The sequence below is a fragment of the Pecten maximus genome, chromosome 8 (genome assembly GCF_902652985.1).
Source record: "Pecten maximus chromosome 8, xPecMax1.1, whole genome shotgun sequence".
Classification (NCBI taxonomy): domain Eukaryota; kingdom Metazoa; phylum Mollusca; class Bivalvia; order Pectinida; family Pectinidae; genus Pecten; species Pecten maximus.
In genome coordinates this window covers 16,511,120-16,538,961 of record NC_047022.1, presented here as the reverse complement: position 1 = coordinate 16,538,961, position 27,842 = coordinate 16,511,120, and the positions used below count along the sequence as shown (strand labels likewise).

The following is a 27,842-nucleotide window of genomic DNA, read 5'->3' as shown; positions in this document are numbered from 1 at the left end:
ACTTCAGGCAGAATATGTATCAAAGGCATAGTGCTTTGGAAACAAGAGGCTCATGGGCCTTAGCTGTCACCTGAGTTTTGATATATTTTAGCATATTTAGCCCTGTGACCTTGAATGAAGATCAAGGTCATCCATTAAATAAACTTGGTAGCCCTTCATCCCAGCATGCTACAGACCCAATATCAGGTCTCTGGGCCTTTTGGTAATTGAGAAGAAGTTGAAAATGTAAATTGTTTACGACGCACGCCAGACGACGCCGGACAAAAAGTGATCGCAATAGGTCAATTAAGACTTCGAATGACCTAATAAGAAGTCACATTCAGCATCATAAAATCTTATGATAAATTGGCCTACCAGCGACCTTATAAGTTATAGGAGTATCTGTCCAAATGACTCGGACCCACCCTGATGGCAATAATAGGAGACATGAAACCTATTTAACAACCAGTGACTCTATCCATCTATCTGCTCAATTTACAGTAGGTAGCAGATGTCAGTCTGAAAATAATTTCCACCGTTCAAACAAGGCAAGTGTATCAATAACATGCATCAATCAAAAAGGCTATCAAAGAGTACACTATTATCAATACCATATGGTTACAAATATAATGTTATGCACACGTGTAATAACTAGCTTAGCTGTGTTTCCTGGTAGGTTTCCATTCTTTCAATTATGGCATAAACAAGCATATTGGATATTTGTAAAGCAATACATATCCACTACTGGCCCTCACTAAAAATAGTAACAATGACTTTGACCTTGACCCAAAAAACCCTGAAACTCAAACTTGTGCGAGATTTGTGGTCCTTTATCCCTGTGTGAAGATCGATGGGACAAATCCACCAAAGTGCTGACAAGCATATGTACAAACAAGACAGACAGAGGAAACCTATAGTCCTCTGGAATTCACCAGTAGAGGACTAATAAAAGGCCCTGAAGCCTTAACAGTCACCTTAATTCTGGTAAACCTGTTAATAATTTTCATTTTTTGTTTTGGTCCCACAAATATGTAAACATAGCAAGATCTCTCATATTATAAATGCCAAACACATTATTGTCAACTGTCAAAAAACATGGTCCGACAAATATGTAACCATAGCAAGATCTCTCATATTATAAATGCCAAACACATTATTGTCAACTGTCAAAAAACATGGTCCGACAAATATGTAAACATAGCAAGATCTCTCATATTATAAATGCCAAACACATTATTGTCAACTGTCAAAAAACATTTGAACAATCTAACCAATTATCTAGATTCAAATTTACAATTTTGATTCATCTTAGGCCAAAGGTTTCATCAAAATTGATTTCAAATGGATATGTGTCGATAAATGTAAACTGTTTATAGACACAATAATGGACAAAAAGGTGATGAGAACAGGTCAGGCTTATAAAAATAATATGTGTTTCTGCTAACATGCAAGAAAATAGGGTAGGAAGGTTGGTGCAGGAATCTTTTCATTTTTTAATAGTTTTTACTAAGGTTATATAGACAGCTTAAATAGTCCTTCCTTAAAAATGGTCAAAAAAACTTCAGGGTAAGCACAAAAATACAGGGTTGGTAGTGTTAGCGAAAACATTTATTTTCTTTTTAGGCCTCACTTGAGATTTCATATGGTAAAGTTAATAAAAAAAGTTTAATGCTGAAAAATGATATTTAAAACACTCTGACCTTCACTTTCATGTAACAATTCTACATTCATTTCCATTTTTGGGGTTACCACTCGATGGTTACCACTCGACCTAAACATAATCAATAGAGAATTCTCCATATTTCTACGAAAACATTCCACATAGTAGAATTGTTCCTTATCAATACAATAAACGCTCTGCAGTATCATTATCCTCCGCCAATTCCATCTCTTGTTCATCCCGATCTTGTAACTGATTTAATGAAACATATTCGAACATTTTCACCTCGGGATCAGAAGGAAAATTTGTCCTTCTTTGTTCAGTATCATTTCCATCCTGTGAATGTCTAGTTTGGAAACTGCGGTCATCACCTATCTCCCTGACCTCTTCAACAACAGGATCCTGACGACGGGACAGTTTCTTTGTCATCACTGAATCCAGCTCCTTGTTAGCAAAGGTGTAACTTTCTTTATCAAACTTCAGCAACATCTTTCCCAAGTCTCCATCAAATCTGTTCTTCACAACCTGAAATTAAAAACACTTAAAGTATTTCCATTGTATCCCTATCTCGCCCTCAATATCTATAGACATAATTTCCGCATTTTCAAAGTCTATATGTATATGAATATTGTCCCCTTCCAAGAATTCCTTGACATACCATTACATCCTGTTCATGTCCAATATGATCAACATCAATTAAGAGTTGCAATATAATTAATGAGTCAGTGAAAATGAAAGTACATCTAATTCCCTCCCTACTTGGAGCTATAGCAAAAATTCAAGGGAGTGACCTATATGAAAATATTTATGTTGTACTTTAACCATAAAATAAGCTGATAAATATGATCCCGAAAAAATCTATATATAAAATCCTGGAGAAATTGTTGTAGTTCTTACCTGTATATATTTACCAGCTCGTGGATTGGTCTTCCTTCGGTCCTGAAGGATAAGTATGTTATCAGCCTCTTGAGTGGCCTTCGCTGAACCAAACACTGATGCTGTAGAGAGTTCTTCTTCCTTCTCCTGAGAGTGAAAATAAAGCATTAAGATATTCCAACAATGTCGGAGATTTACACAGCGAGATATACAGTACTGACAAGTTTACATAAGTGATCTGCTGAGGTAACCACCAGCTACTACAAACCCTAACCTCCCAATGATTTGGATTTGATATGGGTTTGAATTGTCTAACATTCTATCAACAGTTTTGATCATTTAAGGATAGCATCCATTGTTTACACAAGAGGCCCATGGGCATGGACCTTAACGGTCACCTGAGATTTGAAATATTTCAGTTAATTTAATTCACACTTTTTGGCCCAACCCATCAGCTTAAGGGGTCAGTCAGGGCCAACATGTACAAACCATTAAGCTTTTATCCCATGCTGATAATGTTAACCAAGTTAGAATGAATTCCAATAGAAATCAAACAAATAATTGTCAACAAGAGGCCCAAAGGGCCTTAACGGTCACCTGAGATTTGAAATATTTCAGTTAATTTAATTGACCCTTTTTGGCCCCACCCATTAGTCCTTGGGGTCAGTCAGGGCCAATATGTGCATATCATTAAGCAGTCATCCCATGCTGATAATTTTAAGAAAGTTAGAATGAATTCCAATAGAAATAAAACAAATGATTGTCAAAAATATGAATTCCCTATATAAACTATAGGAAAGTTTACCCTCTCCCTAGGGGCAAACGTGAGACCCCAGGGTCATGAAATTCACAATTTAAATAAAACACCATGAAACCCTTCCTTCTATGAAAAGTATTTGATTCTATTTTATATAGGTATTGAGAAGAAGATTTTTGAAATTTCAGTCGATTTGACCCTTTTTAGCCACGCCTTTCAGCCCCTGGGGGTCAGTCAGGGCCAAAATATGCATACCATCAAACTGTTATCCAATGCTGATAATGTTGACCAGGTTAGAATGAGTTCCAGTACAAATCCAACAAATAATGGTCAAAAATGTGATTTCCCTATATGAACTATGCTAAAGTTTACCCCCTCCCCAGGGGCAAACGTGAGACCCAAGGGTCATTAAATTCACAGTTTAAGTAAAGCACCATAAGACCCTTCCATCTATGGAAAGTTTTTGATTCTACCAAATATGAGAGTAGAGAAGAAGATTTTTGAAATTTCAGTCAATTTGACCCTTTTTAGCCCCGAGAGTAGAGAAGAAGATTTTTGAAATTAGTCAATTTGACCCTTTTTGGCCTGGCCCATCAGCCCATGGGGGCCAATCAGGGCCAACATGTACATACCATCAAACTGTCATCCCAAGCTGATAATATTAACCAAATTAGAATGAATTCCAATACAAATCCAACAAATAAAAGTCACAAATGTTATTTCCCTATATAAACTATAGTAAAGTTTACCACCTCCCCAGGGGCAAACATGAGACCTCAGGGTCATGAAATTCACAATTTTAGTAAAGCACCCAAGACCACTCCATCTATGAAAAGCATTTGATTCCACAATATCTGAGAGTAGAGAAGAAGATTTTTGAAGTTTTAGTCAATTTGACCATTTTTGGCCCCGCCCCTCAGGCCCCTGTGGGGTGGGGACCATTATCATTCACAATTTTAGTTGACCTTTAGCCATAGAAACTCCCTCCCAAATTTCATTGAATTTGGTTCAGCAGTTTTGGAGAAGAAGTTGAAAATGTAAATTGTTTACGGACGGACGCCAGACGACCACCAAATGGCGATTAGATTAGGTCACTTGAGACTTTGTCTCAGGTGACCTAAAAATGCATGCATGTAGGTTGCGTGTGTGTGTTTTAAATTTGGTAGGCTATGGTATGTGCATGTATTCTCCTTTTGATACTGCAAAACCGATTTCAACTTTATAGTGCTACCTCACTAAACATCCACCTCCAAATAACCCTGAAAGTTTAAAGGAGTACGTATCAACCAAACAAACAACTGATTCATGTTTAGATCAGGAATCTGACATAACACAAAAGGAAACATCACGATTCAGAACACTGACCTTTCGTGGGTGGATAACGACAGTGATATGACAGTTCAAAGTGGTGGCAAAGTTTCTGAAACTGCTGATAATACGATCTTGCACATAAAACTTGTCGGCATCCATTGCTCCCATCATGAACTGGAGGTTGTCCACAATGATGTGTTCAATATCGTGGACATACACAGCATGGGTCATTGCCTGTAAAGGAATTAACTCATTAGTAAAACCTCTGAATGATTTATTACAAACTGTATGTATTATAAGGTATAATCTGCATAAATTGGAAAATTTCTGGCTGTTCTGCACATTTTGAGAACTCTGTCAAATGACTTTTAAAACTTTTTAGCACCAAAATATCTATCCTCCGGTCAGTTCGGACAAGAGAAATTGGGTAGAAATTCCCCCAAAAATATAGAAATAGACCATTCAGGCATCTGGAACTGAAGAGTCACTGGAACACAGATTTTTGCAAAATATCTGGTAAATACACGAGTGTGTACACTGTCCAATAATTTCAGCAGGGATCACAATATCATTGCTTAAGCTAATAAAATCCAAAGCTGTTGATCAAAATCAAAAGTTCAAAATATATGTTATTTACGAAAATCATGATTGCACAACTATGGTAGAAAATGACTGCAATATATTTAAAATGGTGGATTTTGAACCAGTGTGAGAAACAACATTTGATCAAGACCATCTCAGGATCTTCCCAGCAAATTCACTGGAAGTCTCAAAATGTCATTTTATGATGCCAGCCATGGCATCCATCATAGTTTTCTGAGAGACACTTCATCACAACTATCTTAGGTAATTTTTCACTAAATCCCACCAGAGAAGATCAAATTTTTTTTAAGACGATGGTCTTGCTAAAGCAATATATATGACCCCTACCGGCCCCCGCTAAAAATAGTAACACTGATCTTGACCTTGACCAAAAAAACCCGAAACTCAAACTTGATCTGTAGCTACTTATACTGAAGTTACAAACCAAATTTTACCATAATACCTTGGAAGCATGGCTGAGGAAAGTGAGAAAAACTGAATGGACAGACGGATGGACGAATAGGGAAGAAACTTATGGTTTCCTTGGTTTCACCAGTAGGGGACTGATAACTTTAAAGTAAATATGCTTGGTTGAAACTATCTCAGGATATTTGCTGTCAAGTTTCAAGTAAATCCCACCAGTGAAACTTAACAAGAGGCCCATGGGGCCTGCATCGCTCACCTGGTTGGATTTGACAAAATGTCAAAATAATGTTCATGTTCAATTTGTTAATACATTATACAAAAATGTACTCTCTGAAAGACCATATGGATTATTTTTTACAACATAATGGTGTTTAAAGAAACTAAGTCCCTTAGGGTGGGGAAAACCCTTTGGCCTATGTTTACATAAGAATTGTGTTTATCCCTTAATGTCCAGCGTTACTATACATAGTTATGGGATTGAGGGTCACAGTAACCATTTATGCAAAATCTGTTCCCCCATCACCACGGATGTTTCTGACCAAATTGGGTTCAAATCCATTTAAAACTCAAATCTCTATTTCCCCTATTTGGCCCCTCCCTTCAGGCCCCTTGGTGGTCAGAGTCAATATTTATATAAACTCTCTTTCCCCCTTCCCCTAAGAATATTCCAGACCAAATTTGGTTCAAATCCATTAATAACTTTATGAATAATAGCGATTTAAAGGATAAACCCCTATTTCCCTATTTGGCCCCGCCCCTCAGGTCCCTAGGGGTTAAGAGTAAAAATTTATACAAACTAGGTTCCCCTTCTACCAAGGATGTTCCTGACCAAATTTGGTTCAAATTCATTCATAACTTTATGACTTGTAGCGATTTAAAGGAGTAACCCTATTTCCCCTATTTGGCCCCGCCCCTCAGGTCCCTAGGGGTTCAGAGTAAAAATTTATGCAAACTCTGTTCCCCTTCTGCCAAGGATGTTCCTGACCAAATTTGGTTCAAATTCATTCATAACTTTATGACTAGTAGCGATTTAAAGGAGTAACCCTATTTCCCCTATTTGGCCCCGCCTCTCAGGTCCCTAGGGGTTCAGAGTAAAAATTTATACAAACTCTGTTCCCCTTCTGCCAAGGATGTTCCTGACCAAATTTGGTTCAAATTCATTCATAACTTTATGACTAGTAGCGATTTAAAGGGGTAACCCTATTTCCCCTATTTGGCCCCGCCCCTCAGGCCCCTGGGGGTTCAGAGTAAAAATTTATACAAACTCTGTTCCCTTTCTGCCAAGGATGTTACTGACCAAATTTGGTTCAAATTCATTCATAACTTTATGACTAGTAGAGATTTAAAGGAGTAACCCTATTTCCCCTATTTGGCCCCGCCCCTCAGGCCCCTGGGGGTTCAGAGTAAAAATTTATACAAACTCTGTTCACCTTCTGCCAAGGATGTTCCTGACCAAATTTGGTTCAAATTCATTCATAACTTTATGACAAGTAGCGATTTAAAGGATTAACCCTATTTCCCCTATTTGGCCCCGCCCCTCAGGCCCCTGGGGGTTCAGAGTAAAACTGTATACAAACTCTGTTCCCCTTCCCCCAAGGATGTTCCTGACCAAATTTGGTGAAAATCCATTCAATACTTTATGACTAGTAGCGATTTAAAGAAAAAGTTGACGGACGCCGGACGCCGGAAGCCGGACGCCGGACGCTGCACCATGGCATAAGCTCACCGGCCCTTCGGGCCAGGTGAGCTAACAAAATCAACAAATACGGCTATAACTTAACTGTACTGCATCCAAATCAACACTAGAATATAAACTCACATCAACGACGCTCTGAATTGCCTGGTGACCATGAAACGTCATAAAAAACAGTGGCAGATGTTCAAACCGTTTGGACCAAAAGTCAAACTCATCTAAATGGCTTGACAGGTTCTTTCTACAATAAATCAGTAATCAATGAGTACAGCTCAGCATATTTTCTCAAAAATTGAAAATATACTTAACAAGAAACTTTCCATTTGTTTCTCTTTCTTTAAACACAAAAACAAGAAAAACATAGCATAAAGTTTATGTGGTATCCTAATGACGTGCCATTTCAAATAAGCAACGCATCACAATTTCAGCATTTTCTGTTGTTGCCCATTACATTTTACATACAAAACTGTTATCAAACAGCATTTGATTAAAACTGTTTCAAGAAAGGAAAATTTTCAGGAGATTTTAGAAATTTGGCTTAAACATGAAATTATTTCCAATTGGTATACAATAAACCCAGAAAAATCCCTGCACACAAATGAAAATATGTCAAACAATCTGCAGAAGCTTAGTTGTAAAGAACTATTGCAGACATCTGGGTAATACTGATATGTATATCTTAATATGCAAATGAAGATGTCCTTTTAGAGAAAAAATATTGAACATACAATCTTACATAACTGTATGCAACAGTTTCTTTTCCACAAAGTTGCTTCAGGAATCAATTTCTTACAAAAGTTGCTTGCTGTGATATATATTCAAGTGAACATTTGAACCAAACTTACTTTGCAAACTGTGTGAGCATCACTTTGGCCAGTTTTACATTCGGTATCTCAAAACTTCCCCACAATGTCCTCACCTTCGAATAGAGAAAGCAATCAAATGTATTCAAGATAATTACACACATTTCAAGGGCCCATCATGGTACAGTCAAACTTTACTATCTCATACTATGATACCTCAAAGATTCTGTTTAACTTGGAAGTAAAAATTCAGTTCTGACAGGAACAATTTTATATGATATATTCGGTTACCTTGAATAGTCGGGATATCTTTAAGTCTTTTAATGACCTCAATGATTCAGTTTACTTGGCCAGTCTACTTCAAGATAGTTTATCAGTACATATGTACAAGAAATAGCCAGAACAACCACATAACAGTTTCTCACCCCTGATTCACAAAGGTCAAGTGAATACTCGCTCATGAAAGTCGTCTTGCCAGATCCTGTTGGGCCTGTGACTACAGTCAGTTCCCCACGGCGATGACCTTTCAATATGTTATTAAGAGGTGTGTACCTCTTCCACTGAAACACAACAGAAAACATAGTCAACCAATTAAACCAGAGTGTTGTAGAATATAGTCTCTTCAAAAACACCATGGCGATTTTGAAACAAGAGGTCCAATGGCCAAAACAGTCACCTGAATACAAAGACTTACAGCAATGATAAACTATTATTCTTACAACTTTCTTTAAAATCACACAAAAATTCTGTTTCCATGACAACAGTTTTGGTCAAGAGTGGGCAATTACTTATCAGTATAGCAATTGACAAGCATTTAAAACTGAAGTTGAGCTAATTACTTCTTTCATGGCCCCTTCTCTTAGTACCTGGAGGTCAAACAAACCTTACCTGTTTAAGATATGATTGCCTCTATTTTAGCGATATATTTCTGATATCAAGTGAGGATTATTATGTATTTGCTCCATGACTTATTGTAGGATAATTTTGGTAGTTTGTACTGTAACTGGCTTGACCAAAGTGTGATAATGCAAGTTTTACTCTTATATTCAACTTGACCCAAAGAAGAAACAAGAGGCTCACTGGTCATCTAACTATAAAACACCATGTACTAGTGTAGCAACTGATGGAATTTGAGAAGTTTAAAATATGTGTTGTTCAAGAAAACCATGACTGCACAATCATGTGACAAAATGGCTGTCATGGCTGCCACATTGATCTTTTGACAAGGCCAAAAATAAACACTTTGTCAGCTTCCTTAACATACCTGAGTCTCACTGGAGGAACTTGAGAAGAAGTTTGAAATGTGAAAAGTTCACACAAGACTCTAGGTCATCCTGATTATTCCAAATTGAGAATTGTGAAACAGGTATGTAAACCAAATCTAAACAAGAGGCCCAATGGGACTATATCGCTCACCTGGCTCTACAGCAAATTTGCAGTTGATTGAGGTCATTTCTATAGATACTATGCTGATAACCAATTTATTCAAATATCAGAGTAAGCTAGGTTTATTAATGTCAATAAATTTTCTAGTCCTTCATTCCAGCATACTATTGGCCTAATATCGAGTCTTGGTGACTCTTGACTATCGCAAGATTTAAAAATAGTTCACCCCTGTGACCTTGAATGTAGGTCAATGTCATTCATTTGAACAAACTTGGTAGCCCTACATCCCAGCATGCTACAGACAGGCCCAACCTCAAGTACCTGAGCCTCTTGGTTTTTGAAAAGAAGTTGTTGAAGATAATAGCCTATTTGACTCATGTGACCTTGAATGAAGGTCAATGTCATTCATTTGAACAAACTTGGTAGCCCTTCGTCCCAGCATGCTACAGGACCAATATCAAGTCCCTGGGTCTCTTGGTTATTGAGAAGAAGTTGTTTAAATGAAAAAGTTGACGCTGGATGGATGGACGACGGACGCCACACCACGACATAAGCTCACTTGCCCTTTGGGCAGGTGAGCTAAATATTATATTAACAAGTTTTTTGTCTTTTAAATACCTCTGTTCCAGCTACCAACTTAAGATTCGCCAGCTCAGAGTAAACCTCGCTTTTCATATGGGAATATCCAACGATGGATTCATGTATGATCTGGTGAGCATTCTTGATAATCTTCTTCAAAGACAGGCCCTGTTGTAGTGCTCTATATGGACCAGGGTTATCAACACTTGGCCTGTAGACACAAAAGTTCATTTCAGATTTGAAGCGAAGAGTGATACAGAGTGAAGACATATTTAAGAAGTTTTTTTTGTTTGTTCATGCTAATTTTGTAGTAGCTGGTGACTACCTCTTAGAACAAAATATGGGAGGCCTGTTACATGCAATCCAGAGCAATCAGGGTAAAGTGTCTAACCCAAGGACATAACCAAGTCAGCACAGTCAGGTCCGTTTCACAGCTTCCCGAGAAACACAAACTGCCATGGGTAGAGAGTGTCAAACATACCTCGGTTCTTTAAAACTTACAGTCAAGGTGAATATACATTGTATGAGTAATTGTTGTCTAATAAACCAGTAAACTTTGGCTAATATGTCTGTATGGTAATCAAATAACTTTGGAATCTGATACAGATTAATATTTACAGTTATCTCCCTTGTTTCATAAAATTGGGGCCATAAAATAAATGAATGATGTTCGTAAGTCAGAGCTCAAAGTGGATATCTTTGCCTATTAGACTGCCAGGTCATTAAATCCAAGTGCCAGTCGGAAAAGTTGGGTTGCCCATCCAAATGTCCAATTGTAACTTTTCGATTGTAAATGTCATTCAAGCATTGATGGCAACCTTTGAAAGAATAATAACCGAATTGCAAATGTAAACACATTTATGCAGTTTGCGATTTGGTTTTTCTATCACAGTTTGATGAAATCACAACATAATAAAAGCCATTTGGCAAAGCATGTTTTTGATTGTGATCAGAGAAGTGTTTATGGCATGGTAATAGGGCACATGAGTACCAATGGTGAATTTAATATGGCCACCAAAATAGATGCCACTTTTAGCCCTGTAATCTATATACATACCTGATTACGAAGCATCTAGAATCATTCAGCTTCCTGGCAAATGCTTTTGCAGCTTTCCAAGATAACAGGTCATTTTCAAACCACAACAGGATCTTCTTGAACCTTTCGAGGGCAGGTAAGGACTACAGATACAAATACTTTGTTAATCCAGTAGCAATAGTTATTTTAAAACTGTATAAGAAATATTAGTGATGGGAATCACTTTCACTTTCAGAATTTAGAAGTTGAAATTGATCAATTATCAATTATAATCAGTTTTCTAAATTTAGCACAGAAATGCCCGTTTGTGGAAAATGTATGTACTCCTAAAGTACATTTATTACACATCTAAGCTTTTCTTAACAATAGTTTTAATACTGAAAGCAAAGCATTTAATGGTTGTTGATATATTTAAATATCCTTAATCACTTGTTAACAACTAATGAACATATTAGTAAACTATAAGATCAACCACTTCTTGGTTCACTAACATTACAGAAATATGTGAAGCCAAAGACTTATAAACACTTTCAGAAATTTCCAATTAATTGCTTTTTCAAAATCGTCATCGATAATCGGTTTTATTCTTTTTCAACTAATTTTCAATTATTATTCATCGATACACCACTAGGAAATATTCATAGTAACATCTGAAGTATATTCTCAGATTATTCTGAGAACTCTAGAGCTATTCCAGTGAAATATATCCTTTGGAACGACTCCAGAAACAAGGAAATTCTATATATCTTGCACATAAGAAAAAATGTCTGATTATACGACATTGTTTTATTAAATTGAATCACTGAAAATAATTCATTTTTTGTGATCCTTGTTAGATTAACCTGGAGTTCTCTCACTGGTAGGTATTTTACTGTAACAGCGTTTATCTATGTAGATAGATATAAATGGGGTTTTTTTTGTGATTGTGATGAAAAACAATACATTTGTCTTACCTGAATAGGTATAGAGGAAGTTCCCATAGGGAGAGACAAAGCTTTATAATTTGTGGCCTCTGCTATTGCCATGGCATCAAATTCACTGGCAGTGAGAATTATTGAATCGTCGTCCTTTGAAATCTGATCCCAACCAAACAGGTGAGACTTTCCGATTCTGAAGATGGAAACATCTAGTTTTATAATAGTTAATTATAAAATGAGCACAAATAGTAAGGATACAATAATATACACTTGCCATTTGCATGAAACTGTTCAGAATGCACCACTGCCCACTCTTCACCATACACTAAACAGCTAGAGGTTTCTTATTTTGTGAAATTAGGTGAGTTTTGGAATAAAACCTTGACAAGGCAGTCATAGGCCTCTAAATGACAGCTGATCATGATGGCAACATCCAGGGAGAGCATATATACAGCAAAACGTCCTTATTGAAGACAAGTCAATATAAATTTTTACTTATTGAACAAGAGGCCCAGGGGGCCTGTATTGCTCACCTGGTTTCATGAGATATGAAACAAGAATAATGCTAAAGTATATTTGTCGCTGGTATTGCTATGTTAATATATCATAAGCATTTCATATGGATACATGTACATTGGTTTTATTGTAAGTATAACAAGAGGCCCAATGGGCCTGTATCGCTCACCTGGCTCTACAGCAACTTTGAAGTTTATTGAGGTCATTTCTACAGAACCTATACTGATTACCTCTTTATTCAAATATTAGAGTAGGCTAGGTTTATTCATATCAATAAATTTTCTAGTCCTTCATTCCAGCATACTGGTGGCATATTACAGTATCAGGTCTCAAACACTCTTGGCTATCGCAAAATTATTGTTTACAGATTTAAGCTAATTTCACCTCTGTGACCTTGAATGTAAGTCAAGGTCATTCATTTGAACAAACTTTGTATCCCTTCACCCCAGCATGCTACAGGCCCAATATCAAGTCCCTGGACCTCTTGGTTATTGAGAAGAAGTTGTTTGAAGATGATAGCCTATTTGACCCATGTGACCTTGAATGAAGGTCAAGGTCATGTATTTGGACAAACTTGGTAGCCCTTCTCCCCAGCATGCTACAGGCCCAATATCAAGTCACTGGGCCTCTTGGTTATTGAAAAGAAGTTGTTTGAAGATCATAGCCTATTTGACCCAAGTGACCTTGAATGAAGGTCAAGGTCATTTATTTGAACAAACTTGGTAGCCCTTCTCCTCAGCATGCTACAGGCCCAATATCAAGTCACTGGGCCTCTTGGTTATTGAGAAGAAGTCATTTGAAGATAATAGCCTATTTGACCCATGTGACCTTGAATGAAGGTCAAGGTCATTCATTTGAACAAACGTGGTAGCCCTTCCCCTCAGCATGCTACAGGCCCAATATAAAATCCCTTGGCCTCTTGGTTATTGAGAAGAAGTTGTTTGAAGATCATAGCCTATTTGACCCAAGTGCCCTTGAATGAAGGTCAAGGTCATTCATTTTAATAAACTTTGTAGCCCTTTAGCCCAGAATGCTACAGGCCTAATATGAATTCCCTGGGCCTCTTGGTTATTGAGAAGAAGTTGTTTCAATGAAAAAGTTGACGCCAGACGGCCGGACAACGGACGACGGATGACAGACGCCACAGTATGGCATAAGCTCACCTTGGTCCTTCGGACCGGGTGAGCTAAAAATAAAATCACCAAATTTGGCTCAATCTTATATACAATATATTTGAAAACTCTAACAAATTTTGGATCAATGACAAACAAGCAACCTGGGTATTTCTTCTTGTCTTGCAGAATTTGTTACTACATAAAATAACATAACATAAAATATTATTTTAGTTTTTTTACAACAGCATTTCCTTTTTCCTACTTTGAAAAATATTCTTCTGTTTTGAAATTTTTCTTCAATGCAAAATATTTTTGAAGCACAGGAGGATAACAGCCATGGGGAATACTATCCTATATAGGGAGTAAAATAGGTCTAACTTAATCCCTCAAGAACCAATGGTAAACACAGGTGATACAGCTATCAAATTTTGCTTCAGATAAATCTTGATATGTAATATGAAATAAGGTCTTGACTCAATCTGATTTACATATTTCAACCAGTAAATAGTTACACCATCCCATACCATCATGTCTCACCATAAATGGGCAGAGCTGAATACCTAATTCCACAAAAACTAAAAATGTAGAATTTTTGTCAATTTTGGCGAAAACAAGATATTCTTACGGGGATATAAATTCCTTTAAAACATCACAGCTGTCCGAGTAATCCTGGGACTGACAGGTGAGTTTTTTTGTACTGATCAGGGTCTCATCTGGCAGGTAGAATGGCAACAAAAGGGCATCATCCTCACTATGGTATCGTACATTATACTTCATCAAAGTTGACAAAGACAGATTCTACAAAAGAAAGCAACATCAATCATTAATCAATCAGGCATGAACTTCTTACAGAACGTGGGCTTATAACCAGACATGGAATCATTACCAAACATGGCCTCAATACTGGACATGGACTCATTGCCAGACTTGGGACTCATCATTGATCATGGGCTTATTACCAGACATGGACTCATCACTGGACAAGAGCTTTTTACGGGACAAGAGCTTATTACTTGGCATGAACGTATTACCAGGCATGGGCTTAAAGCTTATTACCAGAATATTTGTGCATACAAGAACAAATTTGAATTTCTACACAATGAGGCTTTTTTTCCTCAGTTTTGGAAAGGAAATTAGGGAATTGTGACATTTGGGAAGTAAACTGCAAATTTTGGGTGAATATTTCACATTACTTTAGGATTGCAGCGATTCACCCAAAAATTCCTCAGAAAATCAGGACAACTTACATCACATTCAAACTTCTCTAGAACCAATTGCAGATCGTTTGTGTCCACCTGATTCAGTTGTATCCCTTCCTTCATGTAGATCTCCGCCTCATCGGCTCCCTGTGTTAGGAGTGATGCCCCTCGCACTTCTGCCATACACAGATAATCAAGCCTGGAAATAAGCAAACTGACTATGCTTAATTTCGTAACTATAATTGGCAGTTTTCCATCGGAGTTCATTTTCAACCTAACTTGCATCATAAGATTGAGTGTAAGGTCTAGTCTTTCGGAGGAAATATTTCTATAAATTCATGACAAACCACTGATTTCATACATACAGTATTGACACCTCATTAATCCCTTATTGCTTCTATTAATTGGGAATTGGATAATTTTTCTTGCCTATATGTTTGGGTCTGATATAGATTGGAGTTCCTTATGTGAGAACACGAAATCAAGCAATTTGTGTTCCCCATTTTCTCCTTATTTTACACACACTTTCGTTGCATAAAATTTCCCAATCTCTGCCAGGTGGTAAATTCCTAAAATGGTTAGGTTTATATATCCACTATAGATTAATTCCTGTGTGACCAGCCCTTATACTATTATCATAGGCCATCATCCAGATCTAGAGCAATTCAAAGGAAAAAGGTTTTCACAATTAATCTTCAATTATGAGTCTGCAACCATTAAATACAGCTGTACAGTGAAATTGATTTTAAAAAGCCTTGTTGTTTTGGATATGCAGGAGTTTATTAAACATGTAAAACTCCAACTTGGGAAGAGAAAAATATATCTTGAACTTTTATCTTTAAGGTAAAAGTTAATGTATCCTGGCCAACTGCCTGTAATACATCTGACAGAAATGTAATTGTTTATATAAGTAGCAAGTTGTTCATAAATATATATTAATCTGATAATCATTTATATGCATATACGGGGCCAACACAAACTTAAGACTCAATAAATAAGCACATTGTATAGTGCAGCTACTTCAAATTCCATGACAATGAAAAACCATTTGCTACCATTTCAAATTTTTGTTTAACTGCAATAGATATGGGTGGGCCTAATATATACCAGTCATAGATCATTCTCAGATAACAATGCTAATTTTATTTATGTTAACTTTTAACAAGACAAGTGGGTGAATTAATCCCTCTACAGATGTGAAATGAATCTAAGAATGCATAGACGATAAATTTGTAATAGAAAGATGAACCCAGGCCCCAAATATGAAGCTCCAATGTAGGAGATAGAGCCCGGAAAAATAGTTTCTCAGATGTAGGTCAAAGGTCAAAATGTAGGTCAGAGTGACTAATATTTGACACATGACACACCACCCTGTAGGTGAGCCCATGTTCCCTGTTCCAGATGGGATGTCAAGCTGGAAATATATAGTATATACTGTACTTGGAAGGTTTCTTGATAGCACGTATGTTTTCAACGTTGAGTTGGAGAGCAGTCCATGTGCCATATCGCTGACATTCGTCACACTGAAAATGACCTGAAAAATTTGAAGAAAAAACAGACATGTATATTTCTCAATTCTATTCAGATAAGTTAATATGTCTGTCTGGTAGCTAGCATATTATTAGATTTGTAAACGTACTATGTTTTTGTGGCACACTCAATTTTTGCTATCAAATTTAAACAGATTATACTCAGAAATAGTGCCATGATGAAAGCAAACCAATATTATTGGCCATGGTAACAATATACAATGATTAATTAGCACTATCCTAATTAAAACCAAGGCTTCCAGAGCTCAAATAAGATTAATGCTAAAATATATATGTTTACAACACTGGTTCCTGACTCTGTTGTTTTCCCAGAGCATTTCATGATCAGCACATGTACAAGAAAATAAACACTAAAGAATTTATATTAAAACTTTGAGGGCCAATATGTACCTATATGTACATTGATGATCTTAGAAAGAAGAAAATATCCAAAGCTTGTGATAAATGGATTCTTAAACATTTGTATCTTCATGAATTCTTATAAAACAAAGCAGGTGCCATTTAAAATACACATATAGTGGTGTACATATATGTACTCTGACTTGTGATTCAACACAAGTACTATATACTTCTAATCAAAAATATTTTTTTATCTCAATATCATTATAGTGAGAAAGTAGAGAAAAAAAAGGTTTAAATACAAAATTTGTGGATTTACTGCTATACATATGATATTGTTGTGAATTGGGAGAAGTTACAAAGATATTGTAGCTCACATGCATGGCCACAACATTGGAATTAAACGCTGGGTTGTGATATATGATCAATCAAGCATAACAAAATTATGTAGGTCATATATCCTGTCACCATAACATGGTTCGTTTTAATTTGTAATAGTCAAATCTGTCCAAACGACCATCTCTATTAATATAAACGACTCTGTTCTAAGAAACCATTTCAATCCCTCCCAAGCGTTTTCGCTATATATTTTAACTCTATTTAGCGACCCTGTACTTATAATTGATCCCCCAATGCCCATAATCATCAACCAGAAACTACACAACCATCTTTAAATTTAATTTGGGGTTAAAAACTAATTTATACTACCTTGAACTCTGGTCTGATTACCTTGATATTTTTTATGATTATTCTGTCGATTTTGACAAAGTCATCCAAACCATGTCATTAAATAATAGCCTGTATATATATGATCATGATCAGTTGAAGAAACCAAATTGACCTTTACCTTTCACTTGCACCTTGACCTTTGACCTAACAGGTTTATGAGGTTAAGGTGTCTTCTTGTCTGGTTTTGATTAACTTGAACTTCATCATGTCTGTACTGTACATGTTTGGTAATACTAACCTGAAGTAGCATTGATGTACAGGCTACCATATGTTTGGCTGCTGTTGCCTTTCTTTGACCTTGACCTTGGCAGCTTGGGACAGCGGGCAACAAGACAAGTGTAGCCTTCAATCACAGATTTAATACCGTATTTAGCTATGGTCTCAGCAACATTGGATGGTATTTTCTCCACCATCTTAAATACATCTGAACCATTATCATATGGCTGGCCTTTAACACGGCCATCATAATTCACTTCATTTTCATCCATACACTTCTGCTGTTTCTTCACTTCCATCTCACCTAAGTTCTCATCTAGGTTTGGAAGATCATTATTTTTTTCAAATTCTGAAATTTGTTCAATGTTTTGTTTGTTTCTTTTCCTTATTCTTTCTGTCAGTAGACTACTATCTTCATTTTTGTGAAATGCTGTTTTCTTATTTCCTGGTGGTAAAAAGGCTGATTTCCCCCATATTGATTTGCTCCTGCCATTTTCTGTGTTCACTTTGTCTATATCTTCCAATACCTTGCCAATGTTTTTCTTCTCTTTTTCAACAGTCCCAATCTCACTCCATTCTAAATTTGATGCTGGTTCACTCCTTCCTTTTCCAATATCGGTATTTTCACTTTCAGGCAACACAGAGGAAACATCAATTATTTCTTTTACTGTTTCATTTTGTACTTCGTGCAATGGTTTGTTCAACGGATGAGACATCTCCGAGACTAGATTAGATGATTGGTTTTTAGGATGATCGAACTCATGTCCTGTAGACATGAGACTTTCCGCTGGACTTATTCTGTCTGTTAAAGTATGCTTCCGTTCCTGTCTGGACGAAGTTGATGCATCTACATCCCATCGCTTCTGTGTTTCCTGGAACAGAGCTATCCATATGTTCCGACGTACAGGTATAATCGCCTTCACTAGTCACATGGTCCACTGTGCAAGTAGCAATGTCAGCATCATCAGATTTGGTTAAGTGGCAAGATGTGTGGAAACACATGGATGAATTAACAGATACTGATGGTCTGTTGTAGGGCACCAGATCAAGTAAACCTCTTTCTCTATAACCTGTCTGTGCTGAAGAAATACATCGCCATTTGAAATTTGAAATTCTCCTCCCAACACTTGCATATACATCACTGTAGACTTGGATTTCTGAGTTCACATTGGCAAATACATATGGACACAAACTTTTTGAAATATTCTGGAACTGATCATGATGGCCATTCTGTGCATATTTTCTGTACTTCAGAAGATAGTATCGGAGGATTGACCAAGTCGGTGGCAACTTAGCTGGAGAAAACTGTGATAGTGGATTAAATTGTCCTAAATCTGTTCTACTAGTGACAGGAGATGTTGTAGTCCTGTTTTTTGACCCCAAAACACAATATCTTGAAGGAACTGATAACCCATCTTCTTTACTTTTATTCAAAACTGTAAAAGCTGAAGGCCGTACATGTACTTCTTCAGGCTGTACCACACCTTTTGATAAAGCGGTAGAGTTTTGATAAAACCAAGAAAGTTTGTAGTTCTTCTTCATAGCTATTTTTGGATGATATTACTTAGTCATCATAACTCTTTTCCTCAATTCAACCTGATCTGTAAGAAGAACGAGAGAAATTTTTCTTATTTTTTAATGACATTGCTACATTTTTTAAAATGTAACCTGCAATATTTTTTGAAAATGGCTATGGACAATTATACAAATATTATGAGAGGAAGGAGCAAATAAATGAGATATTTATTTACCCCAAAAACCCCATTTAGTCCCAAATTCTGTCCATATAGTTACAAGTTATAAGCGGTAAACTAAATAGAAATAAATGTAGTATTTTTTTTCTTTTTGCTCCATTGTGAACTGTTAAGGCTGATTTGGCCACCTGCGACCTTATGGCATCAAGTCAAGTGTGAAATTTTGACCAGCATAAATCAAGGGTCTCTCACGGACGGAATATAACACTGATATGGAACTAAATGGGTATTTTGAAGTAAATATATCATTTATCCATATATGTAAGGTACGTGTTATGTCACGTCCAATTTTATTGTGTTTGCACCAAAATCTAAGCGACACCAAACGGTGTCAGAGAATTTTACGTTTTAGTAGTGCAATCTGGCCTACTCCAGACATTTCATGGTGTCAGGGCCAGAGGAAACTCAGGCTAGGAACTTTTAAGCACTATTATATGCAATTAATAAATAATATAAGATATCTCATTTCACTTCATTTACTGTACTCCAATAAAGTCTGTGTTCTTGTGGAATATTATCAAATGATATTTTTTTCTTTACATAAAAATTGCATGTCTCCTTAAATTCTCTCTGACAAAGATAATTTAAAACCAAACGCCACAAAAATACCTTAATTCTTGTAATTTTACTAAAAAAAATAATAAAAAAAAAATCAATATACTTCATGAATGTTAAAGTTGAATATATTGCTGGCTATATTATCAAAATCGTCAAAAAAACTTGCATTGATATATACTCAGTTATATAGCCCGAGTTTCCTCTGGCCCTGACACCATGGCTGGTGTAGGGGCCCTATAGCTGCGATAACGTAGCTCTGGATGACGGACGGACAATTTCTGACAGATGGTCGTCATCAACTGCCGGAGAGCAGTGTAGGCCGGGTATGAATATTCGTTCTAGGTGCCCTACACCAGACATGCCGGGCCTGTTCGTTTATTAAATGTAATATTTCAAACATATATCTTGACGGACCTGCAAATATCAATACATGCCTTGAGAGTCTTTGTAAAGACTCGTCTGAAAACAATATAAAATCGCCAGGCCCGTCTTCATTTCATAAAGAACAACACCGGTCCAATGGACCAACCGTTTGGATCGCAAAAACGAAAGGAAACTCGTGCTATAATATATAGGTCTCTGGTTATATCTAACCAATAAGAGTCTAAATGAAAATGACATAAGAATGCTGCAATATCGCTTAATTCACCTTTCATTTGCAACTATAATTATAAGCAGACATAAGGTCAAGGATTAAGATATGTGCTGTCAAAGATGACTTCAATGTTTAAATTTGCTGTGAAAAAAAATGCTAAAATTTGAGAGGGTCATACGATATTATTAAGCCTGACTGAAGAACTGACGCTTAACTGAATTTTAGTTGTGAAAAATAATAAGAAAAAATATACGTACGCATCGAAGTTTCAACACTTACCTATAACTTCAACAAATACACTTTCATTGAACAGTTATATTTGTCAACAGTTCTATGTTATCGGTGGAAAGCGCAATTTCCCTCCATGTGCTACAGAATTTATATTGTACACATGTACGTGCCAGAGGGAATCCGAATGAATAATTTTCAGGGGAGATAATTAACATTTCTCCGTACTAAAGTAACTTACTAAGCCTGCTGTACATCATGTTTCATTTCGGCGGTTTATAAAGCATATCATCTGACGAAATATTACATTGTCAAATTCCGTTTTCCATCGAGTAATAAATTTACAACCAAGCAAACACTGTTATAAATCGAAAGGAGCTGATTTTTACAGCAGACTATTTTCATTTAAAGTTAATTTTCTTTTCAGCCTTGGAAGTATTACACTGAAAAGAAATTTTAACTTTAAATGATTTTTTTTTTAGAAATAGCAATAGATCATGGTAACATCCGTTATATACAATTAACAAGTTCCATGGACTAAAATGTTTGCAATCTTGCAGAGTTCGAAAAGAATATGTTTCTAGAATTTTTATTTTAGTCCCCCCCCAAGTTTAATTTTGAATCCATTGTGCTGTCAAATGATTATATCATGTGCTGGAATGTTAAAGACACCCGTCCGTGTCATGACCTTACTGCCAATATTAATTAAGACCAGTTGCTTTGAAATGATGACAGTTGAGTTCTATTATTGTATATATAATATCAACAGTCGTTTATACTTGGAACATTTTGCTCTTTCTTTTAAATAGTCCATTCTATTGTGCCAAGATCGACGTCAAGCAAGTTTCTTTGAAATATCCTCTCTCTCTTTTTTTAGTCCATGCGTAGGTATAGAATTAAATGGTATAGGGAAGTGAGTTTGGCATGTCCTCTCTTTTCTTTTCTTTCTATCGTTATAGCTTTATACCTTTTATCAAGTAAAACGTTGTATTCAACATTTGTCTCGGTGTCTAGGCAGTCATCCTCAATACTCCAGGGATAAAGTTCTCTCTCCGCATCCCTGGATATATGTCATGGTAAATTTATAAGCCCAGTTATATCTGTAACAGGAGAGGAGAAAATGTAGCAGCCAGACCGGGATTCAAACCCGGGACCCTCAGAACTCTAGACGGACACCCTACCACTGAGCTACTTGGTCGCCGATGATCGACCCAGTCCAGTTCCGCTACATTCCTCCCTCCTTTTTTCAAGTCTTCGCCCCCGAAGACCACAAGTTCGGATATCACCTTGCTAAGCATACTCCCAATGCTTTAAACAACGGTTACGGCAAGCTCCCCAATTATGTAACAGGAGAGGAGAAAATGTAGCAGCCAGACCGGGGTTCGAACCCGGGACTCTCCGAACTCTAGACCGACACCCTACCACTGAGCTACCTGGTCGCTGATGATCGACCCAGTCCAGTTCCGCTACATATCAATTATGTGGATATAACAAAAGGACTAGCTTGGTTCTTTAATGTACATAAAACTAATCTGTTGCTCATCACTGATTAAAAGTTTATATCTTATAAACTGATGGAAATCTTGTATTGAAAATAATGAATCTAGAACTGCCAAAAGGTAAAGAAAATTAATTCTGTTATAAATATACACATTGATATATCGCTATATTGATAGCCAAAGTCCGAGCTGTGGCAATACAACTAGTAAATATCGCATAGACTGCAAGGCAACACAATGATAACGAAAATGTATATAAGAATTTCAGAAAATGACTTGTTCATTTTATCTTTCTTTCAATGGCTTCAGATCAATATTTGCATGACTAACCCAAATTGTTTATTTTTTTTTTAAAATGTTATTCTGTGTTCTTCCATCAGAGAAATATTAAATTTCATATTTCTGAATCACCTCACCAGTGTTATCAATTTAAACATTTATTACAAAATTACACAAATTTATTTACTCGTTCAAGGGATAAGGGGATAGTATATTCGTTGTTAATAAATGGAATATTACTTCTGTGCTAACAATTTTTGTTTCTCTATCAACATATAATTATATACACTTGAACTTAATACTTGTTGCACTACTCAGGTGAGGCTGCATGTACGTGTGTCATGTACGAAAATAGGTCACGCTGACCTACATTTTCACCTTTTTACCTACACCAAAGAAAAATGGTCCATCCCCTACACTTCACGTTTCTGGAACTTTATACTTGGATATGGTTTGACCAAGGTAACCAAGGGGATGTGTCAGATATCAAAAAAGAAGCTCTAATTGTCCAGCTGTTTTAATCATTAGTGGTGTTTTTATCGGATACCAATACACTGCATACTTGCCAACCCTTACTATTAAAATGTTGGAGACATATCCCTTCCAAGTTTTTTTTAACCTATTTATATTAAATATAAAATTATCACATTCAATTTTGTTAGGTTATAATTTCACAACCAGTTATTTAACCAAGACTGATTAATAAAAATGAATTGTACTTTAGTATTTATTTATCAAGTGAAGGTGTAGATCTTTCCACGGGTACTCCAGTTTCCTCCCACAGTAAGACCCCTCCAGCACTTCAATCAGGGCCAACAAGTGTGATTAATGTAAGTTGGTATAACTTGTTTGCAATTGTTATATCAATAAAGTTTAAAGGGCCTGTTTAATGTTAATTCTCCATAGGAGCCTGCCCCCGTATAATTTCTTATCTAGCTCAACTACAGTTTTTTTCTTTTCCGAAGAATAATTTTACACCTTTCCGACACCAAGATTTCATAATGTCAGTAAAAATGTATTTTTATAAAGTTGTCATTTTGAGCATCAAAGACATAAGGTCGTAAATAAAAGAAGGTTATCTCGAAATTGTAATTCGCAACATAGTATAAATTTCTTTTGATAAATATTTCCAAAACATCGTGTTAATTCATAAAACATAAAACAAAAATTTCCTCGGATGAAAATGCACTTGCAGAGACACAATTATGAAGAAAAATGCCATAAAATTGCAATTTTCTCCCGTTATATAGTTTTGGATGCAAATTTCCATCACAAAATCGGACAGAGCTTTACTTGTTTCATATGTGTACCAAAAATCAGCTAATTCCATGTGGTGGAACGTTCTCATGTCGCCGCCTGAATGTGGTTGTAAATTGAAAGAAAAGGGGAAATGAGTAACAACCTTGTCTGAACCCTATTATATAGCTTATATACAGAATTTTATATTGAATATCAGAGCGGATATTTTCATGACAGTTTTATGATATCTAACGACTAACTAAACATCGGTGGCTTGCTATTTTGTTACTTTATCGACGCTTCATAAACTATTGTTTCAAGATGGAGGGTAAATGTGCTGGAGAAGGCTATCAACTATACTTCAAGAAACGTAGTGGCAATAAGAACAGAAGTGCACGCAATGTAAATAGCTATAGTCCACAATATAAATGGCTCCTAGATACGTTGGTGCAACAAGGATTGATGTCAGCAAAGGAACAAGCACTTATTTGCCAGAAGTGCTACATGAAGTATCTTCGGAACAAAAATCAGCCTGAACCTGAACCCGAGCAGAACCAGGAAATAGAGGAAGAAGACGACTCCCCGTCCCATATCCTGCCGTTGCTGACCCTTCATGATCTTTTGAATGGATCATCTTCACACAAAAAATGCTGTCTCTGTCTTGTTACCGTTGCAATAAATGGAACAAAATCATCAGTCTTACCAAAACGTGCAAGACATCACCTGATCTATTCACACAAACTGTGGTGTCCCACCTCATCCCGCGTCTGCTCCATTCACCTTATTGGTAACGACTTAGATCCGTCTACAGAGGTTGTCCTTGATGGTAGAGGTTCCTTGGAATCTCAGTTACCATAAAAATCGTCCGAAATCATTAATGACCTCCTAGAGGTGTCGCACGTCCTTTCACAGAACCAGTCTGCGTTTGCAATAAGCTTTTCTTCTCTTGATGACTCGGCATGCATGGCCTGGACAGGTTGGTCCAAAGATCAGTTCCTCGAAATTCACTCGCACTGTTCCCCATATCTTTCATCTGGTATATATACCAAGACTACACACGATGCTCTATTACTGTTCTGGGTAAAACTGAAAACCGACATTTCCTGGAGTCAGTGTTCTTCTCTTTTTGGAATTTCCAAGTCAAGTGTGTCCAAAACTTTCCACTCCATAGTGCAGGCATTAGACACATCGATAGTCCCACAATTTCTAGGTCCGATCACTTGACAAGAGAACAGTTGCTCGGGCACAATACTGTCTTTTCAGAAGCATTTTTTGGAGATAAAGCCACTGCCATATTAGATGGCACCTATCTTTATATACAGAAAAGCTCCAACCACAAGCTCCAAAGAATGTCCTACTGTGGCCAGAAGAGAAACTATCTCAAATTCATGAGCATCGCCTTACCAGATGGCTACATTCTGGACACAGTAGGACCATTCACTGGTAGCGAAAATGATGCTACAATTACAAAAAACGTCATGGACAAGCTAGTTACTTGGCTACAACCAGATGACAATGTTGTCGTTGACAGAGGTTTTAGAGATGTCCTACCAGTTCTCGAAGCCTCTGGCCGCAATGCTAGCATGCCCTCATACCTGAAACCCGGTCAAAGTCAACATTCTGATGTCCAAGCAAATCTTGACAGAACTATCACCAAATCGAGGTGGATTGTGGAATCCTATCATGGTCGTCTGAAACACTGGACGTTCTTCCGAACGCAATTGGTGTCTAACAGCTTTATCAATGTCATCGAGGCTTTGCTTCAAACCGTCACAGCCTGTCTGAATGGTATTAGAGGACCGATCTACCAGAGATCTCCAGAGAGAGATGCCAAAGATAGGCTAATGGCTGAACCTATGAAGGACCGTTTGACAACACCGAATGGTTTAGCTCAGAGAGTCAAGACAGATCCGGATCTATCTAGACGGGCAAGGTCCGAGTTTGTCAAGATGGATGCATCTTCCATACTGTTTCCCCGTCTCGATCTCGATTACTTGAGAACCATTACGTGTGGAACGTATCAGATATCTCTGGCTCCTGGTTACATCGCCGAACATTTAAGTGATGACAGAGACTATGAGGTGTGGCTTTACCAGCACTCCCCAGACCTTCTCCGATGTCAAATACATTCTCGACACAAAAGCCAAACGAAATATAACGTTTGGATACGGTTCACCGTTTCACCCGATGATGAGGCCCCAATAAAGGACTACATGTACTACTGCCAGTGCCCAGTTGGAGAGAGAACGATGGGAATGTGTGCGCACATCTCCAGTATCTTGTACTACCTTGGGTATAACAGGGCGCTGGAAAACCCTCGACCATTACAACCACAGGTGAAGAAATTCCGACAAAACTTGAAACAGTTTTCCATGCGGCAACGGAGTGCATATGTCAAAAGTATGTTTGGGACTCGATATGAAAGATCCTCGTTTCCATGTGACTAACCAAACTTATAAATATAGGTATTATACAATCGCCCGTAGCTATATGAACACTCCCGTAAATGCGAAAACCAACCAAAATCATAAGGAACACGTTTTGTTTGTTGTTCTCTCTATTTGTCAGCCAATGTCTTCAACCACGGGGACTTGTGATGTAGCCATCTTGGATTTTTTTTATGAAAAAGTGTTTCTCTCACTTTTTTCATATCTGTGTACATATTCTCAACATACCGAGCAAATACTCTCGTGTTTTTGTTAATTATCTAAAGAAAGTCGAAAATCGGCAATTCAACCATAGGCTAATTCAACCCAAGATTTGAAAATGTTCCACCACTTACATGTTGATGATCTTTCCTCTCATCAATAGCATATTACGTACTGTTTAATAGGATAAAAATTGGTTTGCATCCAACGCCCATAAAAGGGTGTATTCTCTAAAAAAAACAGTTTTTGTGTCTAAAATGTTATCATCGAAAATGGCATTTTTGAGATTGTTTCTTCCATAAAACAGCCAAATGGCGCGATGGAAACATGATTTTTTGTCACAATCATGCCATGAATGTATTCTTTACGGTGACCATCATTTGATTAGATTTTCATTAATATTTTACATAACATGCACATTTTATCAACACTTAGACAGCTTCTGAAAGGTACAACTTTGAGGAGCCATAAAAAACAAACCAAGTGACCTAAATCTTTATACTTTATAGATTTGTGACCACAACGGCATGGGCAATGCACCACCAACAGGAAATTTGAATCAGAGAAGGGGCCATTTTGGAAACAGGCCCTTTACATCTTTAATGTAGGTTAGAATTTTTGAACATTTTATAAAAAAATTATATATTTTAGTGTGAATTTAACACATGCAAGATGTGATTGGTCATCAACAAATGTGATTATAAAAATTTTTTGCAAAAAAAAAAAAAAAATTAAGCAAATGTCTAGGGACTCTCTATTGTATGGTTCACTTGTCTAGATTATTTTAAGTTTTGGAATATTACATTCTTATCTGGAAAATAACATTTAGAACAAGAGCTGTTGAAGAACAGCATAGCTCGTCTCGCATATGTTTGTCAATAAATAATTAAAATATATAAATTGGTATGGTTTCGCAAATTGCATTAATAATATTTATATTGTTTACAAATGTTATTGCTTTTGGACCGGTACTTATTTCTTCAATTTTTTTATCAAATATTATCCTAATGAGAGTTGTCTCCCTTGAAAAATGTGGACCGGTATAAATTGTCTAATGTGAGCATTTTCACATTGTTTTTTTTTCAGTTTCACTCCAAAAAGGGATAGTGTAACTCCAGAGGGACTCTTTTACCAAATATCAGCACCCTAGTACAATCATTAAGTGATGTGTTAATAGCTTTCAACACTTGCACAAATAAAAAATCTGTTTTTCTCCAAAAAAATCTCTCAGTTTAACTACGGCAAGCAATAGTTTAACCCTCACAGGGAACCTAATACCATGTATTACTATGCCTTTCAACACTTGCAACATAAACTTAACACAAAGTCCAAAGATTTAAAAAAAAAAAAAAAACAACAACAACACAGCTGAT

The 27,842-nt window shown here is 36.7% G+C and overlaps 1 protein-coding gene across 1 annotated transcript; it reads right to left on the bottom strand.

The window, feature by feature from the left end:
- Positions 1-1,155: 1,155 nt before the first annotated feature.
- On the bottom strand, positions 1,156-20,963 carry LOC117333366 (twinkle protein, mitochondrial-like). Its single transcript, XM_033892631.1, has 14 exons — positions 20,856-20,963; positions 17,692-19,270; positions 16,276-16,369; positions 14,884-15,034; positions 14,262-14,434; positions 12,042-12,198; positions 11,110-11,231; positions 10,092-10,263; positions 8,513-8,647; positions 8,130-8,203; positions 7,411-7,525; positions 4,638-4,817; positions 2,537-2,662; positions 1,156-2,164 (listed from the first exon to the last, which is right to left on the bottom strand). Exons 2-14 carry the CDS (start codon positions 18,443-18,445, stop codon positions 1,820-1,822), a joined length of 2,598 nt encoding a protein of 865 aa, XP_033748522.1. The 5' UTR covers positions 18,446-19,270; positions 20,856-20,963; the 3' UTR covers positions 1,156-1,819.
- Positions 20,964-27,842: the final 6,879 nt, after the last annotated feature.

Coding starts and splice junctions, on each gene's coding strand:
- LOC117333366 (XM_033892631.1), bottom strand. CDS start 18,445: ATGTCTACAGGACATGAGTTCGATCATCCTAAAAACCAATCATCTAAT. Junction 16,370..17,691: donor GTACATCAATGCTACTTCAG/GTTAGTATTACC, acceptor CAAATTTTTCAG/GTCATTTTCAGTGTGACGAA. Junction 12,199..14,261: donor TTAAAGGAATTTATATCCCC/GTAAGAATATCT, acceptor TTCCATCTTCAG/AATCGGAAAGTCTCACCTGT.